The following is a 23,588-nucleotide window of genomic DNA, read 5'->3' on the forward strand; positions in this document are numbered from 1 at the left end:
CAAAAAGTCAGCCATTCTATCATTTCAACCATTCAATGCATTGATTCACTGTGAAAAAAAATATCAAATCAGAACAGTTGATCTAGTGACCCAGAGCAGACCCAAACTAAAAGGAACAGAGGATTTGACATTTGTGTAGCAAGAAAAATTATTGTGATATTAATTGTGCTTACCTCTCACTGTGAGGTTAATGCTTTTGCCTTTCATTGCTAATTCCAGATCAGGGGTCAGAAAACTTTTTTCTGTAAAAGACCAAATAGAAAATAATGTAGGTTTTTCAAGCCAGATGGTCTCTGTGACAACTACCCAACTCTGCACTGTTAAAGCCACCATTGACAACATGTAAATGAGTGAGTATTACTGTGTTGCAATAAAGTTTTATTTACAATAACAGAAGACAAGCTGGTCTCCTAACCATTATTTGCCAACCTATGTTTTAGATCATTTCTATTCCTTCTCCTTCAAATACCTAGCCTCTTTTAAGTGTACCATCAGAGGGTACCACCCACTACCACTCAGTTCAGTCCTCAAGAATGTCTGGTTTTTAAGCCTGGCTCTTCATCTTCTTAATCTTGTATGCTGGTCATTGTTCTTGGCGACTTTTCCACTCATGGACAAGGCAGTTGACCTTGCACGCTAGTTTTGAAGTCCCTTGAAGTCTTTTCTACAGATGATCTTTTCCTCCGCACCACTTAATCCACTGCTTTCTCCTGGTCTGTCATCTCCAATAACCAAACTACCTCTAAAATCATGATTTTGAGCTTCTTGCTAATCACAAATCCTTCTTCCTCTATTTCACCTACTCTAGTGTCCCAGAAATCAGTAGTTCTTTGACTTAACAACACCATTGAAACTTCCAATACTTTGGCCCTACCACTGTTTCACTGTCCACAAGCCCTGCCCTCCCAAGTCTTCCTATTCCTCCCACCCAGAATGGACAAAAGATATAGCTTTGACACCACTGTCCCACATTCCCAGTTCTCCCCTAAGCCACAGATGCACCCGAGTTCTGTGTATTACAGGAAGAAAAAGCCAACCAGGAGCATAGCTCTGAGGTGGGTCCTTAGCATACCTAACGTCCCACTTCATCTCTCTAGTAAAGTCCACTTTCCCATCCATGGACACACACCTACTATAAATCTGTCTGTCCTCTAATCCCCAAAGTCACCTGTCCATATTCATTTTTCCTGTTTAATTAAGAAAATGGAAACTGCCCAAGCCTATGCTTCCCTGGGCTCAGGAGCCTTTTGTGCTGCAGAGTGCAAGGCTGAGGATCCCTACAGCAGGCACCTCTGCACTGAGGACCCACTTATTTTTTTTATTTTTTGACAGGCAGAGTGGACAGTGAGAGAGAAAGAGAGAAAGGTCTTCCTTTGCTGTTGGTTCACCCTCCAATGGCCGCCGCGGCCGGCGCACCGTGCTGATCCGATGGCAGGAGCCAGGTATTCATCCTGGTCTCCCATGGGGTGCAGGGCCCAACACTTGGGCCATCCTCCACTGCACTCCCTGGCCACAGCAGAGAGCTGGCCTGGAAGAGGGGCAACCGGGACAGAATCCGGCGCCCGACCAGGACTAGAACCCGGAGTGCCGGCACCACAGGTGGAGGATTAGCCTATTGAGCCGCGGCACTGGCCTGCTTTTCTTTTTTTAAAAAGGATTTTATTTATTTGAAAGGCAAAGTAACACAGAAAAAGGGAAAGAGATACATAGAGCTCTTCTGTCTGCTGATTCTCTCCTTTGGCTCTGTCGGCTCTGTCTGCTGGTTCACTCACAGCTTTGCTGTTGTGGATGAAGCCAGGAACCAGGAACTCCGTCCAGGTCTCCCATGTGGGTAGCAGGAGCCCAATTACTTGGGCCTTCATCTACTTTCCCAGGTGCATTAGCAGGGAGCTTGATCAGAAGTGCAGCAGCCTGCACTCAAACTGGCACTCTAATATGGGATGCAGGCATCCCAAGGGGCAGCTTAACCCACTGCACCACAATGCTGGCCCCTTGGAATGCGTTTCTGACAGCTGCTGAGGGGACCTTGCTAGATTTTCCCAGAGCTGAAAGGGAGTGAACACTTGGGAGATCTCAGGTGGAATTTAGCTACGTGGGGAGGCATTAATTCACCAGGACTGAAAGGAAACTGGGCTTTTGAGGTAGGTCCCAGAAGCAGGTGCTCATGCATTAACAGGGAATGGCTGCAGGGTCTCTTGGGAAAGCTGGCTCTAGCACTGGGCCCTCAGTCTCAGCCTGAGCATTGCGTTCCATGTGGCCTCAGAACCTCCTTCCACCAAGGAGCCACATGGGCCTACATGCTAAACGTCATCAGTGTCCTCCTGGACCTAAGACCCAGAGGGCCCTCTTCACTTTTGCGGGCAGCTTAAGGCCCTAGATATCTCTACTTAGCCCTTCGATGGACTCCATACTGTGACTTAGGTTGAATTTGCAGCCAGGCTGATGGTGGTCAGGACCAATCAAATTCACTTAGGAGAATCAAATAATTGGGACATTCTTTACACCCTATTTTGAAAAGTAAACTACAGACCCACTACATTTGATTCTGTACAACTCAGAGGAATGTGTGCCAGTGGCTTCCTGAAGCACATTCTTATTTAAATAAAATGCACATGTGGAGTGAATGAAAGCAAGGTGATCCCACCCCAGTTTTCATGGCCATAACCCAACATTTACAATGTAAATGCTCAAGCTTCCAACCATGATACAACGGAGGGGTGTTTTTGAACCAATGAAGCTTTAAGAGCTAGAATACCACATTAAAATTCCCACACAGGCCTGTAAAGCTATCTGATCTCAGTGTAAAAGAAAAAAAATCTCCACAACCACAAGCTTTTCAAAAGGGCATAGAAAGTTAGAAAATCTCATATCACCAGGAGTGAGCCAGGAGGCCTTGGGTGGGGAGGGAAGTGAGGGGAAATCAATTTTACTTGCTTTGGTCTCACAATGGATTTTGCAAAGCAAAGGGTAGAAAATCAATCTTGTCAAATCAGTGAGAATTTATATACTTGGAGGAGTCTAAAGGTCTTGGAGGGTGTATTAGGGAGTAGGACATTCTGCTCCTCCATCACATCATGGCGGCTACAGCAGGAAGCTTGAACCTTTTTCTTTACTCAGAGGACTTCTGCCATGTTTTCATCAAGATGAGCCCAAGGCAGAAGCCAAACTTGAAACTGATTTCCTTAGTCCCTGCCTAAACACCCGGATGGGCAGGATGGGAGGAAGACATAAGATGCCCTAGTTTTGCCTGTTCCTTCCTCCGCAGAATAAGCCTCCAGACTGTATCTGTAGGAAGCCCTCCATCTCTTGCCTCTGAATGTATATAACTCTGACATTTGGGGCCTGCTGGACCCTCTAATAAGCCTGACCTCTCGTGGTCACAGTGGTCACAGGGTAAGTCCACACCATGGTGAAGAGGGGCTGGCCAGTCCCAGCAATGTCATCAGGGAGCCAGACAGGAAATCTGGGTGTGGAGGCTAGACCTTGTGCAGAAGGTGCACCTGTAGTAAACTTAACTGGATTTTCTAACCATTTACTCAGCTTCTCTTTTGGTTTCCATAAACTTTAATAAGTCTCTGGTCCAACATCTGCTTCAGGGAAAGTGCTGTTCAGGTTTACAGAAGAATCATGAAGGCCGGCATGAGAAACAATGGTATTCCCCACCCGACCCTAGTTCCTGGATGAAGCATGCCAATGACCTCGAAGGGGTCTTGCAGTTGTGATTAAGTCCCAGTTGATTTAAGCTCAGGTTATTGTCCCTGTGGGTCTGACCTAATCAGAGATTTTTGTAGCTGGTCCCGGATTGTCAGAGAGATCCTCTACCATGCTGGGGACTTCCTATGGATGCGCCTCGTGCCAAGGAAGTGGGGCCATCTCTAGACGCTGGCAGCAATCCCCTGACAGCCAGCAGGACAATGGGGACCACAGTCCTAAAGCCACAAGCATCTGGAATTCTGCCAATCACCAGTGAGCTCAGAAGCCCCTGGAACCCCAGATGAAAACTGTTGCGCTGGCCAACACCTGATTTCATCCCCATGAGACCCTGAGCAGAGAATCTGACCCTCCTGAGGGATCCTGAAGCTCTGGCCCGCAGAAGCTGAGACACAGTCTGGTCGCTTGTTTTCAGTTTGTCAGAATCTGTTACACAGCAGTGGAAAACTACAGGGGAAGAGGGGGAAACCCACATACCACTAGCAAATGGGCAGTTTTGTTCCAAGCCCAGGCAGCTTCTTCTGCACCGTACCACATCCCAGATAGAGATTTGTCACCGACAAAGTCAGTCCAAAGCACTCTCAATTCAACCAAACAAGTTCATTTGCCCCATGGCCCTTGGTCTTAGGAGCAGGAGTGGTTCTGCACTCACCAACATTGCTGGCAGGGCAAGGCCATCCCACCTGCCCCCAAGGCAGCAGTTGGGGTCTCCCACGCTGCTTTATGTGATCCAGAATTGAAGGGCTGTGCATCCAGGCCGAAACCCGGGCAGCCTCCTAAGGTTACAGGAGCACCTCTCATTGGGCTCCTCCCCCACCTTCCAAGGCCTACCAGGAAACTAAGGAGGGGCAGTAGAGCTCTGTGCCTGAGGAAGAGAGAAAGCAGGATGTGGACGGGTTAAAAGCAATGGCTTCTGCGCTAAACCCTGGCTTCACTAACTACTAAGACCTTCTGCGAGCTCCTTAACTCCTCTGCACCACATGTGAAAAATGGGGCAAGAGCTATGAGGTTTTGAGAGGCTTATAAGCCACTGCAGAATCGTGCTTAGCTTTCAGCAAGCCCTCTAAAATGGGATCTGTTTGGTTGCTTTTGATGCTGACCTGGCCTTACAGTGAGGGCTAATGCGGGGCTTTTATCGTGTAAGAAAAGCACAACATTTGTCTCCGAATGGATAGACAGCCCATCTGCATCCACATCTGAGCCTTCACTGGCTGCTTGGTGACTGACAACTCCAGAATCAACACGTCATCCTTCCCAAGTCCCTTCCTCTTGCTTTCTTCTTTCACTGTAGCTGGATTGTGTTAGCAATATGCACCAACTGGCCAGCCTCCCTACTGAATAAAACCATGGAAAACATAGTAAAATGCCAATGCAGTATTATTCAAAAATAAGTATGTAAGCCTGCAATCTAAAAACAGACAATTATCACTATTAATAATTTTTGTTTGAGAGAAAGAGACAGAGAGATCCCATCCTGATTCATTTCCTAAGTGCTCACAATGGCCTCCAGTTAAGGGCCAAAGGCAGCAAGCAGTCCAAGTCTCCCATGTGGGTAGCAGGAGCCCAATCACTTGAACCATCCCTCACCTGCTGTGCTGCCTCCCAGGGTCTGCAGAAGCAGGAAGCTGGAAGCAGCAGCAGCCAGCTGTCAAACTCAGGCACTCCAATGCAAGACACAAGTTAAAGATTGATTTATTGGGGCCGATGCTGTGGTGTAACAGGTAAAGCCGCTGCCTGCAGTGCCAGCATCCCATATGGGCAATTCAAATCCTGGCTGCTCCACTTCCGATCGAGCTCTCTGCTATGGCCTGGAAAAGCAGTAGAAGATGACCAAGTCCTTGGGCCCCTGCACCTGAGTGGGAGACCTGGAAGAGGTTCCTGTCTCCTGGCTTCAGATTGGTACAGCTCCGACTACTGCCAATTGGGGAGTAAACCAGCAGATGGAAGCTTGCTTGCTCGCTCTCTCTCTCTCTCTCTGTGCCTCTCTGTAAATCTGCCTTTCAAATAAATAAATAAATATTTTTAAAAAATTATTTATTTATTTGAACGAGTTAGAGAGTGAAGCCTCCATGTGCTGATTCACTCCCTAGATGGTTGTAATAGCCAGCGTTGGGCCAGACTGACACCAGGAGCCAAGAACTTCATCCAGGTCTCCCATGTGGGTGCAGGGCCCAAGCACTTGGGCCATCTTCTGCTGCTTTCCCAGGTGCATTACCAGTGAGCTGGATGGGAAGTGGAGCAGCCAGGACACAAACTGGCACCCACATGGGATGCTGGCATCGCAGGCGGTGACTTTTCCTGCTACGGTAGGACACTGGCACCCAGGATGCACTTTAACCATCATGCTAAATGCCCATCCCCGATCACCGTTTTAAAAATATGGTTTCATGAGGCTAAGTTTACTCCATAATTCAAGGGAGGGGGTCTATTAAATGTCATCTAACCAACTTTAATGATGGAATTTACAAGGTTGTGCCACACTGGGGTGATAAATTATTCAAAGGTATTTGCCACTTACAAATACGACCACATGCAGAATCATCAAAACAGACTATTTAAATAGAATCTTGTTTCTGAGCATTGCTAAGGGAGGTAATTTCAAATTTTCCTCAATTGCAATGAGAGAGGTTGTGGTGGTATTTTTCCCATTTGTGGGAATAAGTATGTATTACATGGATTTGCAAATTGGTTAACTGCCTGGAATATTTAAGAACAAAACTACATTTCTGGTCATTTTATTACAGTCTTGGGTTAAACTCCTTGGATCTGGAGGAGGGAAGGTTATTATTCGCGAGGGTCTAACACATTTTATAGGAAAGAAGCAGGCCATGTTTTTAAAACTAGTGTTTTAAAAAAGAAAAATGAAGCAAAACGCCTATGGCTCCTCAGCCCTGAGCAAATGGTTCCCTGACTAGAGTGGAAGATGCAGGCAGTAAAACCTCTGGCTATCCGGTTTGCTGTTGTCAGCTCTGTGCCTAGAGTAGTGCATGGCACAGACAGACACAGGCATGCACCAGGTGTGTCCTAAATAAGTGAATTCAATGAATTAATGAAGTGGACAAGCAACAGGCAGGATGCTGATGTTCGTTAGCTGTCTGAGCTCTAAGTAATAGATGTAAACATGACCAGATTAAGAAGAAAACAAAACAGGAGCAGGAGGTGAGATTTGGTAAAGCCATATTCGAATTATTCGGTACACTGGAGGAGAGTAAGGAAACCCTGTGTCAGTGGAATCTATCACTACAAAGTTTTCATTCCTGAATGGAAATTTCCAGAGCCTCTGTTGTAAACCATTTTATGATGGGTCATTTATTAGAGGAGCAACCCGTTTGCTCAAGTGACTACGTGGCAACAGCGCCATCTGCTGGGATACTAGTTGGGCATTTTAGAGTAATATCCTAGAGTCTTTTCCTATAGCAAATTAAATCGAGAATCACAGGAAAATGACATTGGAAATATCTTTAAAGATCATCTAGGCCATATGTCATCTTGCATTTAAGGATTTGCCTTAAGTAGCTACAATATTCTCTTTCTTTCTATTGATGGAATGGTGCTGCAAATTCATCCCACAGAGAGATAACTGCAACAGCAGCCATCCACACTAGATTTTATCAGTTTCCTGAAATGTGAAACTGGAAAGCAGTTAAATCCATTCACTGAGCATCTACAGCACACTGTCCAACAGAACTTTCTGCAGTGATCCCTCTGCTGTCCAGTGCTGGAGTCACTAGCCAGGAGTGACTGCTGAACACCTGAAATGTGGCCAGTGATACTGCAGGACTGGCTTTTGAATTTTCCTTAATCTTAATTTACATTTCGTCAAGTGGCCACATAACACCAGTGCAGGGCTTCTGAGCCAGGGCACTGTTGACATTGAAGGCCAGACCGTCCTTTGCTGTGGGGGCCGCCCTGTGCACTATCGGATGTATCAGACGGCAGTTCTCCAATCTGTTCAGGACCTACCTAACATTTTGTCTGAGGCAAGGAGCTCACTCCTTTACCATGGCAGTAGCGGTTCTGTCATAAGAACAAGGAAGCTGAAAGAATGAGACAAAAAACAGAGAAACATTTTTCTTCTTTATCTTCCTTCTCGTGTAACAGAGAGGGAGCCGTGATAGTGATGGAAAATGCTGCCTTAGTGGGAACTCCCCAGGTTCACATCAGAAAGCCCATACTGCAATGTGTTGTTGTGCCTCCGCTCTGGGTAACTGGACATACTGATCTGAGTTGCGGTGCCTTACCTGGGGAAGGAGACTGAGTAGGACCCACCTGGTGCAGCTGCGGGGGGGGCTACAGCAGATGACACACCAAGTGCTCCTTGCTCAGTGCTGGATGCACGGTAGATGTTCAAAACAAGACTTGTTATTTTAGACTCTCTCTTCCAAGCAGGGGCGGAGAAAGTCTTCGTGCTGTCTACCCAGGAATTCAAAAGTACCCAGTGTGATTCGATTAAAAATGAAAAGCTAACGGAACAAACAAGCCAAGCTCTTGCGAGTCAACTTTATTTCTCACTGCAGCGGCCACAGCTCTCCGTGACTGCTTTCCTGTTGAGTGGGAAGCCACTGTCCTGATGCACTCAAAGGTGTAGGAGAAAGCGTTTCAGATGCTCCGGCAGGAGGAGCGCGCCGATCCTGTGGTGCTGCCGGGCTCCGAAACACCCGCGGATCCTCAGGCGGCACAACTGCAGGAGAGAGGGCGGCCCTGCGGAGACCAGAGGCAAGTCACACTTGGCTCCACTCCTCTACACTGCGTCGCATACAAGGGAGAGCTTGGTTATAGGAAATAATACGGGGCCGCGGAACAGGGGATTCTGTTGTGGCATAGAGGGTAAAGCTGCCGCCTACAGTGCTGGCATCCCAAATGAGTGCCAATTTGTGTCCCGGCTGCTCCACTTCCCATCCAGCTCTCTGCTGTGGCCTGGGAAAGCAGTGGAAGATGGTCCAAGTCCTTGGGCCCCTGCACCCACGTGGGAGATCTGGAAGCAGCTCTTGGTTCCTGGCTTCAGCCTGGCCCAGCCCTGGCTGTTGAAGCCATTTGGGGAGTGAACTAACAGATGGAAGCGCGCTCTCTCTCTCTCTCTCTCCCCCTGTGTGTGTTTGTGTGTGTGTGTGTTTCTCCCTCTAACTCTTTAAAAATAATTCTTTTCTTAAAAAAAAAAAAAGCTAGGGGCGGGGATAGCACAGTATTGCTTAAGATCATTTTCTGCTTTTGGTTGTGGGGCAGTGTTCATTGGTTGGTTGGAGGAACTTTCAGGCTGTGTTCTCTCTTTTCTGGGTCTAACGGAAATGAAATTGTTGCGTTTTAACTTGGAACAGAGTAAAAGAAACGTAAAGCTTGGCCACACTAACAGAGGCTTAAGGAAGCTAACTTGGGAATGACAGAGCTACACAAGAATTTCGATAACAGAAAGAAAGTTCCTGCTTAATGGTGTGCCTGTCTTTTCCCTTTAAAAATAAGGGCCTACTTCTAGATGCAGCTGTTTTGATTTCATAATTGGAGCACTCTTAAGATAGTCAACTATAATGAGCTGTTATGAATCATAGGTGTGTGTTATCTTTTTTCTATCATATTAAGGTTTCGATGCTGTGCTCAGAGCTATCCCTGCACTTCAACTCATAAGTGAAAAGCAAACTAGCACGAGGCTTGCTTAAGGGACTACACACAAGAGTTTATATTTGAGGACAGTGGTTCTGAATAGGGGCCTGGGGTGGGAAAGGGAGGGAGGAGGAAGTATTTTGTCCCCTAGGGGACATCTGGCAATGTCTGGAGACACTTTTGGGGAGGGGGTGCCACTGGCAACTAGTAGGACAGGTCAGGGACGCTGCACAGGACAGACTCCAAGGAGCCCAAACATCAGCAGTGGCATGACTGGGACACTGCGTTATTAAGGTAAAAGAGCAGAGCGTGATTTCCACACACACACCTCGACTCTGCACGAAACTGCAATGGAAATTCTCTTTGGTTTGTTTAAAAATGGCAGAATCAGCAGCAGCAGCAGCAAAGCTATATCCCTCGGGAATTTCGTAAGGCAACAGCCCTTGATTCAGACGGCACAGAATCACGTGAGGAGGGGGTCTCTTCAACTATGCCATGCAGGGTCCCACCCCAGAGATATTGCTTCAGTTGCTGCTGGCTGGAGCCTGAGCACCTGCGTTTGTGGTTGTGTAGCCAGGGTTGAGGATACAACCGAAAGCCCACCGTGGCCTCTGTTTCCCTGTGGCAACACCATAAGCTACAGGCGAACCGGAGTTGCCTATCAGGTGATGAGGAACAAGGAGAGGTGGAAATACACACGAGGACACGCACAGATGGAGATGCAAGACTGTGGGTCCGGCCAGACCAGTACATCCAGAAGGGGCCCTGTTGGTGTTTAGGACACCTTCCAGATCACGTCCAGGATACTGGAGCATAGAGCAGTGAACTGCTTCCTACTGTACTCAAGGCAAGTCCTAACTGCTCCTAACTGCAAAAGGTACCTCGTGGGGCAAGTGAACTTAAACTAACCTCACCAAGGACAGTTGGAGGGTCTGACTCCACACAGATGCGTAGTTCTACTGTCGGGGCAAACGTGAAGACAGGGGGCTGCTGAAGCACACGGAGAGTAAGGCCTCAGAGCAAGTGGGATGGAGAAGTCCGAAAAGCACGACACCCAGGCAAGCCCCAGATGCCAAGCCAACCGCTGCTGTTTACCGCAGTGAGGAAGATGCACGTAACCAGCATCGCTCTGACTCCATATAAACAGAGCTGAAAGCCCACGCCAGCTTTGCAGCCACCTGCGCCCATTCAGGGGGCCTTGCTCTGACCAATAATTAAATCAGCTAATTGCATATTTATCAACTGGCATTTTCTTTGGGGCCTCAATTTCTTTTTACCCCCCCCCAACACTCATGATGTTTTAAGGCCAAGTGTGTTTGAGAGGTTCCTGTCATGCTAGGCTGAAAGTCATTTTTACTCTTCATTGTGTGCCATGAGCAAACATTGCTTTAGATGTTTATCAAGAAGGGCGGGGTGGTGATATTATTGAGTTCCTCTCTCCTTCCCGCTACAGGAAAAACCCCGCCTTTCCTAACACCTACGCAAAACCCAATACAGGAGGTAGCCACTGTGGCTTAGCAAGTAAAGTTGCCACCTGCAGGCATCCCATATGGTCGCTGGTTCGAGTCCTGGCTGCTCCACTTCCCATCCAGCTCTCTGCTATGGCCTGGGAGGGCAGTGGAGGATGGCCCAAGTCCTTGGGTCCCTGCACCCATGTGGGAGATCTGGAAGAAGCTCCTGGCTCCTGGCTTCGGATCAGCCCAGCTCCAGCCACTGCAGCCATATGGGGAGTGAACCAGCGGATGGAAGACCTCTCTCTCTCTCTCTCTCTCTCTCTCTCTTTCTGCCTCTGCCTCTCTGTAACTCTGCTTTTCAAATCAATAAATAAATCTTTTAAAAAATGCAGAATATGGTTGGGTTTCCCCTAGTGTTCTCCAGTCACAACTCCCTGGAAAGAGGTGAGACATTTAATTAAGTCCCTTCCATGGGTACAAAGAAACAGGTGAACTGAATTGCCAGGGACACTCAGAAACAGAAATTGCTGCATTAAATCCACAGGTTGGACTTTCTGCACCTGCCTGGCCCCATTTCCTCGGGTAGGTTTCCGGCCCTCAGAGAGGTAACCTCCCCTGAGCTCCAGAAGTGACTCACGGAGGTTTCAAAACAAGTAGCAATTCTCTGCAGCAGCAAATGACACTTAACAGACCAATGGGACTCTTTATCCACATTGTCACCATGCGAAATGTGAAGCCAAGGCAGCAAAGGCAATTCTGAGACATCAAGATGGAGAAGCCAATGAAGGCAACGTGAAAATCCTATGAGATCATCTGATGAGTGAAGGGGATATACGCATCCTACGTGATGCCTTTAGGAGACCCTGAGGCCCTTTTGCCTTTGTGGAACCCTTTCCCAATTAAAAAAAAAATCATATTTTACAACAGTGTTGGTAGAAAGATGAGCATAATCCAGGTTGAGCTTTATGCATTTTTTTCTTCCAATTTTAAAAGAAGTTAAGACATTCCTGTGGGCCCAAGGCACTGTGCCATCTGTGCCTGATGGAGAACTCGGCCCTGGGTATTGAGAGAATTAGAGGAAAACAGGAGATGATCAAAATGTAGACCTTCCCAGTGATTACGCCACTGCTTGACAGAAAGGGTCTCAGTTGGTCTGCTCCTTGGGGCGGGGTCAGTCTTCCCTGTACGCTCCCCTGCCCTGCAGTAATACACTGTCTTGTTTGGCGAAGCTTCAAGGCAGGAGCTTGGCTGCCCTCAGCATCCCGGGGCAGTGGGTGTAGCAGGAAGGCCCAGGTTACAGCTTCTGCCTCGAGCCAGCCACACTTCTCAGCAATCGGGGACAAAATCACCAGATCACAAGGCACCAGCATCCTTCTGGTGGGGCAGGCTGCTCCAAAAATCCCAGCACCCCTACAATTTAAAACAGGCCGCAGTCTGGTGAGAAAGCAGGACTGAGCTGGCTGCTCAGCTGCCTCTTGGGGCAATTAAGACTGCAAGCAGGTGTCTCCTCAACCTGAGTTGCCTCCAAACTCAAAGCCCAAGGAATGTTCAGTTGTTGGGGTTGAGACTGTCGGTTACTTTCCACAGAGGAGTGTGGACTAAGTTGGTTAACGTACAAATGTAAATGTCTCTGGATTGGTGTGAATCCTCCAAGAAATTCCCTACACTATTAATTAGTGGCACTTTAATCCCAGAAATCAAATGCTCAGCAGTTTGGCCCATCTGTAGGGCAGTAAGACATCCTGAGGCATCACACAACCCCAAAGAACCATCATTCTAGTTGTTTTAGACAACTTTAATATTAAAATGCTCAAAGAGAGGCCGGCGCCGCGGCTCACTAGGCTAATCCTCTGCCTTGAGGCGCCGGCACCCCGGGTTCTAGTTCCGGTCGGGGCGCCGGATTCTGTCCTGGTTGCCCCTCTTCCAGGCCAGCTCTCTGCTGTGGCCAGGGAGTGCAGTGGAGAATGGCCCAAGTCCTTGGGCCCTGCACCCCATGGGAGACCAGGAGAAGTACCTGGCTCCTGCCTCTGGATCAGCGCGGTGCGCCGGCCACAGCGAGCCAGCCGCGGGGGCCATTGGAGGGTGAACCAACGGCAAAGGAAGACCTTTCTCTCTGTCTCTCTCTCTCACTGTCCACTCTGCCTGTCAAAAAAAAAATGCTCAAAGAATGTCTTAATTCTTTGAAAACTCATCTACCCCAGGTAAGAATATCAGCTTATTCCAAACAGCAGGATGGTCATTTGCTACATAACCGGTACTGTACCTATTTTTTTTTAAGATTTTATTTTTTATTTATTTGAGAGATAGAGTTATAAACAGAGAGAGGGAGAGACAGAGAGAAAGATCTTACATCCGCTGGTTCACTCCCCAAATGGCCACAACAGCTGGAGCTGTACCAATTCGAAGCCAGGAGTTTCTTCCTGGTCTCCCATGCGGGTGCAGGGGCCCAAGCATCTAGGTCATCTTCCACTGCTTTCCCAGGCCACAGCAGAGAGCTGGATCGGAAGAGGAGCAGCCAGGACTAGGACCAGCGGCCATATGGGATTCTGGCGCCGCAGGTGGAGGCTTAGCCCACTATGCCGCAGTGCGGTGCCTGTACCTCTTTACTCAATTAGCTCAACTTCCCCACACTGAGTAATAGCAGAGGATGATCATTTACAGAACTGGCAGTTAGAACTCAAGAACTACTTGCCTCCTACTAGAGCCCATAGGAGTCTAGAGTTAGGACTTAGGTTCGGGCAAGGAAGAAGCACCTTCTCTCTGCAAGAAGAGCTGCATCACAGGGCTCTCTGGAGGCACCAGCTCTGCAGGACGCTTGCCTTCGGCATTCTTAGCCTGGGTGTCTGCTCCAAAGTCCATGAGCAAGGCAGCCAGCTCCATACTGGACGCCCTGGCTGCTGCGTGAAGAGGGGACTCCAGACCTCTACCTTGGTTCACGGTTGCTCCTAAACAGGCATGGGAACAAAAATGGTCAGCCGAGGAGTACAGTCCAACCACCTGTCTTCTCAAAGCACTCAGCCCCCAAAGTCCCTGACCAAAGGGGTTCCCTGGTGAGAAGGGTGATCTGGAGAAAATGGGAGTTGACTTGATTCCATTTAATAATATAGGGAAAATGCCACTTGACAATGTGATCTGATGGGCAGCAGAAACCACGTAGCATATGAAGTTAAAAACTCATGTTTGCCACTATACATAGGCATGACAAATGTAAGTGAAGTTGTGGTGACATGAAAGCTGCGCATGTATTATTAATGGAGCCTACATATTAGCTAGTAAACAGAATGAGGCTAGATGGTGAAATCTCATCTATGCAAGCAGCCAAATTCACAAGCGGGGCAGCTACCATAGGGTTTAAAACCTGGCACTCAGGACTGTGTGGTCTGGACTATGACAAGCTACCAGCTCAGGGGGCGTCTCCTAGATGAGGAGGGCCAACCACAAGGTCACAAAGCAGGTGACCATGTTCTCAGCAGGAATAAGGTAGATTTCCAGAACTATCCCCACATAATTGCACCCATGCACTCTTCACAAATCCTCATCCCAGCCCACCTCCTGGCTCTCACTGTGACATCTGGAGACATGGCTTTGCCTTACCTGTTGTCCCTGTAATAAAATGAGAATCTACGTGCACTCAGCAAATGTTAACTGGATTGGTCTTCCATGTTCTTTGCCTTGTAACGGATGCCAAACATGGCACTTTCCTGGGTAGGATCTTAAAATCTATATAAGGCTCTGTGTGTGGTGTGTGTGTGTGTATGAGAGAGAAAGAGAGAGAGAGCGCGCGCACATTAGGGAAGCAGGATAAGAATCAACCTCATAATTCGTAGCAATGGCTGCCAAATGAGTGGAAGGCAATAAGGATAATAGAAATATTCAGTGGGAGAAGAGGTTACTGGAATCTTAAAGAGCAGAAAGGACTCCAGTAATGAAGGAAGTGAGGACATGGAGCTGGACAACAGCAGGGAAGTGAAAAGGCATGATGGTACACAGAGCTTTACAAAGAAAATATATTTACAATGGACCAAAAATGGGGCAAGTTCCATTTCCCAAAGAGAACTGGAAAAGAAGGTCCCAAATCAGAAGATGCAGCCCAAATGCAGCCAGTTTACAAGGTATGCAGAGTCTAATAATATGACTGATCAGAGAAGGAAAAGCAGAGAAGAGAGGAAAAACCAATCATCACTGAGGACCACCCTGGAAGGACGTGTCATCGCCATCAACATCATCTTGGTTACAAGTGTGAGAAATGAGCTACGAACAGTGTAACACAGTTCCCCCTGGAAACACAATCAACTTGAACCCTAATCCTGTCCAACTCTATCACTCACATTCCTTGCTCCACTACAATGGAAAGATCTTTAAAATATATTTAATTGAGTTTTCATTCTCTGTCCTTGTTTTGCCTTTTTTTTTTTTTTTACCTGACTCCAGGAGTTTCTTGGCACAGGCTATCTGCTGGTTTTCACAAGCCAAATAGAGAGGTGTTCCCATGTGATTGATGTTGTGGTCAATGTTGCCCCCGTGAGCTGCAAGAGCTTCAACACACTCCACGTGACCTGCAGCCCAAAGCAAGAGAGAACAGTTACAGCACAAGTTCCCTTGGCAAGAGAAACAATATCATCCCCAGGTTTTGTGTGTCTAAATTTGTTAACAATTTATCCTGGGACAAAGGCTATTTCCTTTACTTAGAATATGGAATGATTTTAGGGAATGAGTTGATCCCAAGATGCAGTCGCAGCTGTGGGTGCAATTGCACTGAGTTTGCTAGCCTCGGTAAGGAGGCAGCAGCCATCCACCTTTATCAGTGGCTTGTGGCTTTGCAATTGGCACAGATACAGACATGGAAGTGGCGGCTGAGGAGTACTCTGGAGGAACAGGGGCCGAAGGTGGACATGGCAAAGAAAGGGCATGGTGTAGGCGATTTACCACCTCACCAAGGGCAGGCCTGGGGAAATGGATGCAAGCAAGGCTTAGAAAGAGCTGCCAAGTCCATGAGTAGAGCCCAGCCCACCCAGTCAGCTTCAGGAAGAGCGTGGTCCGCACTTTCAACTGCTCTCCTTTACGTTTTCCTGTGATTTCAGTTTCATTGAATGTACCCAGTGAATCAGCGGGGTTTGCGTGTCTCCTAATAAATAAATATTAATGCTGCAGGAGCTCGTTCTCACTTGCAGTGGTGCAGTGAAATGGGAAGCCTTTCTGTGAAAGGCACAGGGTAATAAAAAGCCCTCTGGCAAGTCGTGGGCATGAAGAGGACGATGATAAACATCAGAGCAAAGCAAAATTTGCAACTTTATTTTTCATCTCCAAGTTAAGAATTTCAAGAAAACTGTAGCTTTATGAACAGAATCACCCTGAAGTGCATACAACATCTAATAGTTCCAAAAATTCAAAGTCTGTTTCACTTGGCAAACTTAAGTGGCCCTTAGACAATACTCTTTAAGAGAAGAACATAATTTGTTTTAGAAAAAACTTGATTTAGGGGCTGGTATGTGGCATAGTGGGCTAAGCCGCCGCCTTCAGTGCCAGCATCCCTTATGGGTGCTGGTTCGAGTCTTGGCTGCTCCACTTATGATCCAGCTCTCTGCTATGACTTGGGAAAGCAGTAGAAAGTGGCCCAAGTGCTTGGGCCCCTGTGCCTGCATGGGAGACCCAGAAGAAGCTCCTGGCTCCTGACTGCGGATTGGTACAGCTGCAGCCATTGCAGCCATCTGGGGAATGAACCAGCAGATGGAGGACCTCTCTCTCTCTCTCTCTCTCTCTCTCTCTCTCTCTCTCTCTTTGTAACTCTACCTCTCAAATAAATAAAAAATAAAATCTTAAAAAAAAAAAAAAAACTCGATTTTGATGGGGTCATGGGTTCTTCAATATAGCCCACAAACACTGGTGGATATTTGACTCTCTGCCATGTCCTGTCTCAGGAATACTGCTCTCAAAGGGAGGTTCTAAAACTTACTGTGCATTAGAATCGCCAGGAGGGCTTGCTACATACAACACAGATGACCGCCCACAATGACTGACTTCCCTGGGCCTTGAGTGAGGTCAGAACTCTGCATTTGCAAGCCAGGTCATGCCGAAACTTCTAGCCCCAGGACCCCATTTTGAGAACTACATCTCTAAAATATTCTTCCTCTTTCCCCCTTCTTTCAACAGTAAGGTGTCGCTGGAAGGAAGATTCACCTCTCCTGGCAGCTTCGTGGATGGGAGACGCCAGATCACTCTCAGGATGGGGGCTGGCTCCATGCTGCAGAAGCAAATTCACACAAGCCTGGCTGCCACTGACACAAGCATTAAACAAGGGAGTGTGCCAGTCCATAGTGACGCCATTCACCTGCAAGAAAAGCTCCAGGATGAAGACAAGCTGTGAGGTGGCCAGCGCTCAAGTCCAGCCTCCCTCCCTTTCAAGATAACTATTTAACATCCCTAAGCCTTCCCTGAATGAGGTATGGAATGTAAGGAGCCAAAAGTGTTACCAAAGATTCTATCTCCTCTGTACCCTCCCTGGGATCATGAAGTTGAAACTAGTTAGGACCATTTTTAATAGCTTACAAACAAATTTCCTTATTTTGAATTTTCATCCTAGACCTATCCCACATCAATCCAGTTTCCTCAATGCAGCCAGGATCATCTAAAACTGTTAAATTTAATTTTTAAAAATATTACATTACTTAAATGCAGATATGAAGTTAACACATGCCAAAGATTTTTTTTCAACTCATTCATTAATGGGGGGAGCCAGTAAGAAGGTTAAGGCTGATTCAAATTCTTATAGTCACTTAATAATAATTAATAGTCAAATAATAATCAATAATTGTGAATATGTGAAAAACCCTATGACAATTTTTTTTGGAGAATTTAAACATCAACTTTTTTTATTTTTTATTTTTATTTTTATTTTTTTTGACAGGCAGAGTGGACAGTGAGTGAGAGAGACAGAGAGAAAGGTCTTCCTTCCGTTGGTTCACCCCCTCAAATGGCCGCCACGGCCAGCCTGCTGCACTGATCCGAAGGCAGGAGCCAGGTGCTTCTCCTGGTCTCCCATGTGGGTGTAGGGCCCAAGCACTTGGGCCATCCTCCACTGCCTTCCCGGGCCACAGCAGAGAGCTGGACTGGAAGAGGAGCAGCCAGGGCAGAATCCGGTGCCCTGACTGGGACTAGAACCCGGGGTGCTGGCACCACAGGCAGAGGATTAGCCCAGTGAGCCACAGCGCCAGCCAGCATCAACTTTTATTAAGATAGAAAAAATCAATAGTGTTGTCTTTCTACTTTTTACTTGTTGAATATTATGATTAGTGGTGCATTAAGCATGTGATTATATAGTAGATTTATATTATGTTTTTGCAAAAATTTAAAAAAACAAAAAAGAAGGAAGGCAGATTGAGGGAGGGAGAGGGGAATGGAGGGAAATATGGTTCTCTTACACTGTACCTATGAAATACAAGAAATCTGTTCTCTTTATATTAAGAATTTTAAAAAATCAATAATGTTTATATGATGAAAATTGTGAGTACATACCTTTATGAAAAATGAAGACTTAATGACCCAAATGTCTAATTCTATCTGAATCAATCTACTAGGAGCTTGAGTAGAATGACCAGCCAGAGCACAAACACTGACTGTTACAGTGTCCTATCTCAGATAACTTAGGTGGCTCTCAAGTAATCAAGACAATGTTCTATAACATGGAAAAAAACTGCAAGGACCAAAGTACAAAAAAATTCTGAGCAATAATTTGGTAGAAAAAGATCTCATATTCGAGCGCATATGGGACAACAGAGGATTGTGGAACATCATTGGACAAAACGTTTCAGACATTTCATCCCACAAATAGTACCTGGACTACACTGATCTGACGTAGATAGATGATATGTGATTGTTTATGTAACTATTTAGAACAGGAAATTCCTTTTCCATTCCACATACAAAGGTAAAAAAATGGGTAGATACAAGCCCCTTTAATAGTAGCAACATTGCTTTCTACCTACTCCAATGATAAACATAACTAAAATTGTGTGGTCCTCGAGGGTAATACCCATAAAACTAGTTTAGTCACCTTTTATGTAGTGAAATTCTATATATTAACTCGCTGATATAGTATAAACATATTTGATTACATTTATATTTAATACCTTTATAATATTATAAATATTATTTCCCTCAAATATAAGTATTTGAGCATTCTCTTGATGCTTTCTGATACTCTTCAGTTTAAGTTTTTTCTTGAACATGGTAAACACTTAGGACAAACTACTCTTCAAAAGAAAATATCTACAAAAACTCTGTAATAGATAATAAACACACTCAAGAAATGATTTGCATTGGCCACATTACTTCTTTTTACTAGGTTCATCCAAGGAAGCTCAGGAAAGCATTTTACACCTGTTTTTTCATCTTTTATAGGTATATAATTTGGCATGTCTGAAAGCTATCACTCAGGTCAGGACAAAAGATGAAGAAGACTGTATGAAATATGTCTCCTCTGGCACATTCCCATACCCAACCCCAGACAGACGTGAAAAAGATGTCTACAGCTTTGTAAAGGTAAAACCCATTATGAGCCATTAGGGTTCTGTAAATTATTTAGGATTAATAAAAGACCACATTGGTAAAGAATGTTTTACTATGCTCAGTGCAAGTTCTCATTTTTCTGCTGAGGAAACTGAGGCCTAGTGAGGGTAAATGACTTGCTCAGCTAATAGATAATCGGAGCACAGCCAAGGCCAGGATGAACTTTGGACTAGAAATCCTTTTTTTTTTTTGAAGGTTTTATTAATGAGTACAGATTTCACATGTACAGCTTTTAGAGATATAGTGTTTCTTCCCTCCATTCCCTCCCTCACACCCCGACTCCCATCCCACCTCCTACTCCCTCTCCAATCCTATGACAATTCTTATAGTCAATTAATAGACTGCTGAAATCCATTTGTAAATATGAGAAGTTTTCAAAAATTTCATGGAAAATGCATATTATGAAGAATCTATGCATAAGTTTCATTTGTTTGAGGCCGAAGTAAACTTAACCAGTAATTCCATTTCCCCATATAGTTTTTGAAGTGTCCTCATAGATGTATAACTGGTTAATGTCCTAGGACCATGAGACTATGCTGTCTGGGGCTATCTCTTCTAAAGTTGGAAATCAGATCAAAATTTACAAATTAACATCTCGCTTCACAGTCTTTGGGCTACAATCAAATGGTGAATGGCAAAGCCAAGTGAAGATATATTCTTCTGTGTCTTTAGATACTTCACTGGTGGCTCTGTTAAGCAGTGATAATAAATTCATTCTCACACTCTACCTCTAAGCAAGGCCAGGATTACAGTGAGGCATAAGTGATGCCCAGGATACAACGCTTAAGGAGACACTCACCCTCAGGGCCCCATGAGTGTCCCCCCACCAGGAGTGAGCACCTCTGTAAAGTTTCTACCTGAGGTACCTGTCTTGCTTCACCTTGACCCTGGCCCTCTCTCCAGCTTTGAATAAGTTTCCTTAACCCCAACATAATCCTGGTGATGTGCCCAACTCTAGCTCTCTACTGATCTCAGAACAAAGCCCATTTTCTTGGTGTGCATGAGGCTGCTTGTGTTCTGAACCCTCTCACCCACCCACTCACTCTCCTGCCATAGGGAATGACTTGAAATTTGCTTCTGGCAAACTTCACTTCCCGGCACTGGCATTTGCTATTCGAGGTGGGTAGGTAGCCCACAATTTCCCCCAAGGCACCATTCGGCAGACCAACTTCAACAGATTCTTTGGTTTCAGCTTAGACACCAATTATTTTTATCCTGGGAAGCATCCCCTTTGGCAACATAGCTTTGCAACTCCTCCCATCACAAGCCTGACGCTAGTTTTCTCATCCCTGAATCTACACCTGCCCACGTGATTGGTGTTGGCCAAGGGAACAGTAACAAATGTGATGCAAGCAGACAGCTCACCCTTTTGGCTGCTCCTGCAATCTCTGCTCCCACGTAAGCCCTGAACAAGTCCAGGCTGCCTACTAATGGATGAGACCACACAAGGATTTTCTGTCTCCCCAGACATTCCAGTCATCCCAGCCAAATGTTGTGCTGCTTTCTACACTATTTTAATCATTTTCCAGTCATTGCAATGAAGGCAGAAGTTTCCCAGCTATTTATTAGTAGTGCCTTTTAGAAACTTAAATATACTCTAACATGAGTTTCTAGCTCAAAGCTCAGTATTTCATCCACCACTAACACAAACAAACTTGATGTCCATAAACAGCCCTCTTCATATTTCAAATCAGGCTAATCAAAAAGGCTGGAAATTATTCAGAAGGAATAGAAGTAGTCATTTCTCATGCTTGGTTTCTCGGATGTTATGTCGGTTGCACTTACCTGAGCTCCATGCTTTAATAAAATGTTTGCGCACAAGAGATGCCCTCCGAGGCAGGCTTCATGGAGTGGGGACACACGATCTGCCGTGATGAGGTTCACAGGCCAGCCCTGGCAGAGAGGAAATGAGCAGAGTAAGGTGTGCAAGGCAACAGGGCCCCGGGGTTGGGTTGCTTTTCAGTCACAGTCACAGTTTACCTGGCTCAAAGTCAGACGGTACACTCAGGTGATTACGATGAAAGAAAAAAAAAGGGACCTGCCCTACACTGCTGGTGGGAGGGTAAAGTGGTACAGCCACTCAGGGAAACAACTTGGCAGTCCAGGTTGGGAATATCCCTTTTTTAAAATGCTTGGGACCAGATTCTGGAATATTTGCATATACCTAATAATTATTTTGGGGACAGGACCCAAGTCTAAACATGAAGTACATTTATGTATATACCTCATTTATATAGCCTGAAGGAAATTTTATATAATATTTTGATAATTTTGTGCATGAAACAGAGTTTCACAGTGTGCAGTTTTTTACTTATTGGCATCATGTCCACACTCAAAACTCAGATTTTGGAGCATTTTGGATTTCAGATTCTTGGGTTAAGGATGCTCAACTTGTTTTTATTAGAGCTGATGTACTTGCCTACTACCTGGAAAACTGACTCTTAAGTATAGACATTCAATAAATACACACTTAATGTAAATATGAAAAGGCTTCAAAAAGTTTATAGAAAATCGGTGTTGGCACCAAAATAAACATTTTAATTCCATTTCCATGGAATTCCAAAAGGACTGCCTGTATATACAAGAATATTTACAACAGTGTTGGTCACAATAGCCAAAGCCTACAAAAAAACCAAATGCCCGGGCCGGCGCCGCGGCTCACTAGGCTAATCCTCCGCCTTGAGGCGCCGGCACACCGGGTTCTAGTCCCGGTCGGGGCGCCAGATTCTGTCCCGGTTGCCCCTCTTCCAGGCCAGCTCTCTGCTGTGGCCCGGGAGTGCAGTGGAGGATGGCCCAAGTGCTTGGACCCTGCACCCCATGGGAGACCAGGAGAAGTACCTGGCTCCTGCCTTCGGATCAGCGTGGTGTGCCAGCCACAGCGCACCGGCCGCGGGGGCCATTGGAGGGTGAACCAATGGCAAAGGAAGACCTTTCTCTCTGTCTCTCTCTCTCACTGTCCACTCTGCCTGTCAAAAAAAAAATTAAAATTAAAAAAAAATGAATGTCCATCAACACCCAACTGGATTAATAAACTTTGTGATAATCACTTAGCAAAAAGCACTTAGTACAGAGTTGAGTATGACAGAAAATGTATGGCCCACAAAACCGACAATATTTACTATCTGGCCCTTTACAGAAAAAAATGCTAACCCTGATCTTGATTAAAGGAAAGAATATATAATTTCTTATTTCATTCTTCATGTATAAGATTTTAAAATGTCCAATTAGCAGGGGGAAAATAGTGTATTTTCTCACATAATCATCACACTTTTCAAAAGCTGCTTTGTCAAAGCAATAAGAGAGGTGTGATTGTTACATGAGGCAAAAGTTATGTAAATGCATCAGACAAGTGGTTGAAAGGACAGGCCAGGGCATGGATCTTGGGCAAAAGATGTCCATAAGAAGGGTACCAGTATGAAAAAGTGCAGAATTGGTCAGTAAGGCAAAGCAAATCAGGGGTGGCCACAGGCAGCCACATCACTTCCAGAACTGTACAGCTCCCCCAAGCCAACCCTAGTGGGCAATTTCCAAGAAGATGCCCCCCCCCCAGCTCCAGCCAGCCCAGTCAGCCCATCTGACATCGGGCTCTGTCTAGTACTTACTGGTAGTGACAACTATGCCAGCAAGAATAAGGCAGAGAATAAGAGGAGCTTCACTGTGCCTGCCTTGCATGTCTCTGACCTAGGAGGTCCCTAGTGATTCCTGTCCCCTGATATTCATAGCCGGTTGTAATCCCCTCCCCTTAAGTGAGGGCTGAACTCCTGGGATCAACTTCTGAGAAAATGTGCTCTCCAGGGGACGGGTCACCAGCCCAAGACAGTCAAAACATGAAAAGCACTTGGAACACATTATCCTTAGCCAGAGGACATTTGTGCAATAAAATTCTTTTCCTGGAACTTTAAGAGCACGGTTAGTTTAATGAATGATTCAGTAATATATTGCACCTTTTCTTCCCAGAGTAGTTACAGGTTGTTTAAAGCCGTTCCAATACATTGCCTCACTCACCATCGTGCCCGACACACATTCTTCTACTTTTGTGAGCATTTATGAGTCAGCCCTAATCACCCTGTCCTTTTGGCTCTTAACCTGATTGGCGGGTTCACATAGTTTGAGATAGCCAGTCTTTCTAGCCTACACCTGAGTCTCCAGGAGCTCAAACCCAAGAGCCTGGGACGGGGTTTTATGAGACTCTCCATATCCGGCTTTTGAACTAGAAACTCCAGCGCCCTTTATGGTGTTTTGCCATCGCAGCTCTGCTGCTCA

At 46.0% G+C, this 23,588-nt stretch overlaps 1 protein-coding gene and 1 pseudogene across 9 annotated transcripts in view; one reads left to right on the top strand and one right to left on the bottom strand.

Moving 5' to 3' along the window:
* Window positions 1–23,588, bottom strand: part of ASB9 (ankyrin repeat and SOCS box containing 9) — a 60,952-nt gene that overhangs the window by 20,664 nt on the left and 16,700 nt on the right. For 3 of the 9 annotated variants that reach the window (XM_051827603.2, XM_017349923.3, XM_008272364.4), the window contains exons 3-7: window positions 21,111–21,218; window positions 16,938–17,100; window positions 15,182–15,316; window positions 13,514–13,705; window positions 174–242 (exon numbers count right to left, since the gene is read on the bottom strand). In XM_051827603.2, coding sequence (XP_051683563.1) covers window positions 174–242; window positions 13,514–13,705; window positions 15,182–15,316; window positions 16,938–17,100; window positions 21,111–21,218 — 667 coding nt within the window. Of the gene's footprint in view, window positions 1–173; window positions 243–8,197; window positions 8,413–13,452; window positions 13,706–15,181; window positions 15,317–16,937; window positions 17,101–21,110; window positions 21,219–23,588 lie in introns of those variants that run through there. The other 6 variants (XM_070067263.1, XM_051827605.2, XM_008272367.4 and 3 more) reach the window with 5 other exon arrangements.
* Window positions 17,068–23,588, top strand: part of LOC103351770 (peptidyl-prolyl cis-trans isomerase-like 4 pseudogene) — a 28,188-nt pseudogene continuing 21,667 nt past the window's right edge.

This window comes from Oryctolagus cuniculus, chromosome X, assembly GCF_964237555.1.
Source record: "Oryctolagus cuniculus chromosome X, mOryCun1.1, whole genome shotgun sequence".
Lineage (NCBI taxonomy): Eukaryota > Metazoa > Chordata > Mammalia > Lagomorpha > Leporidae > Oryctolagus > Oryctolagus cuniculus.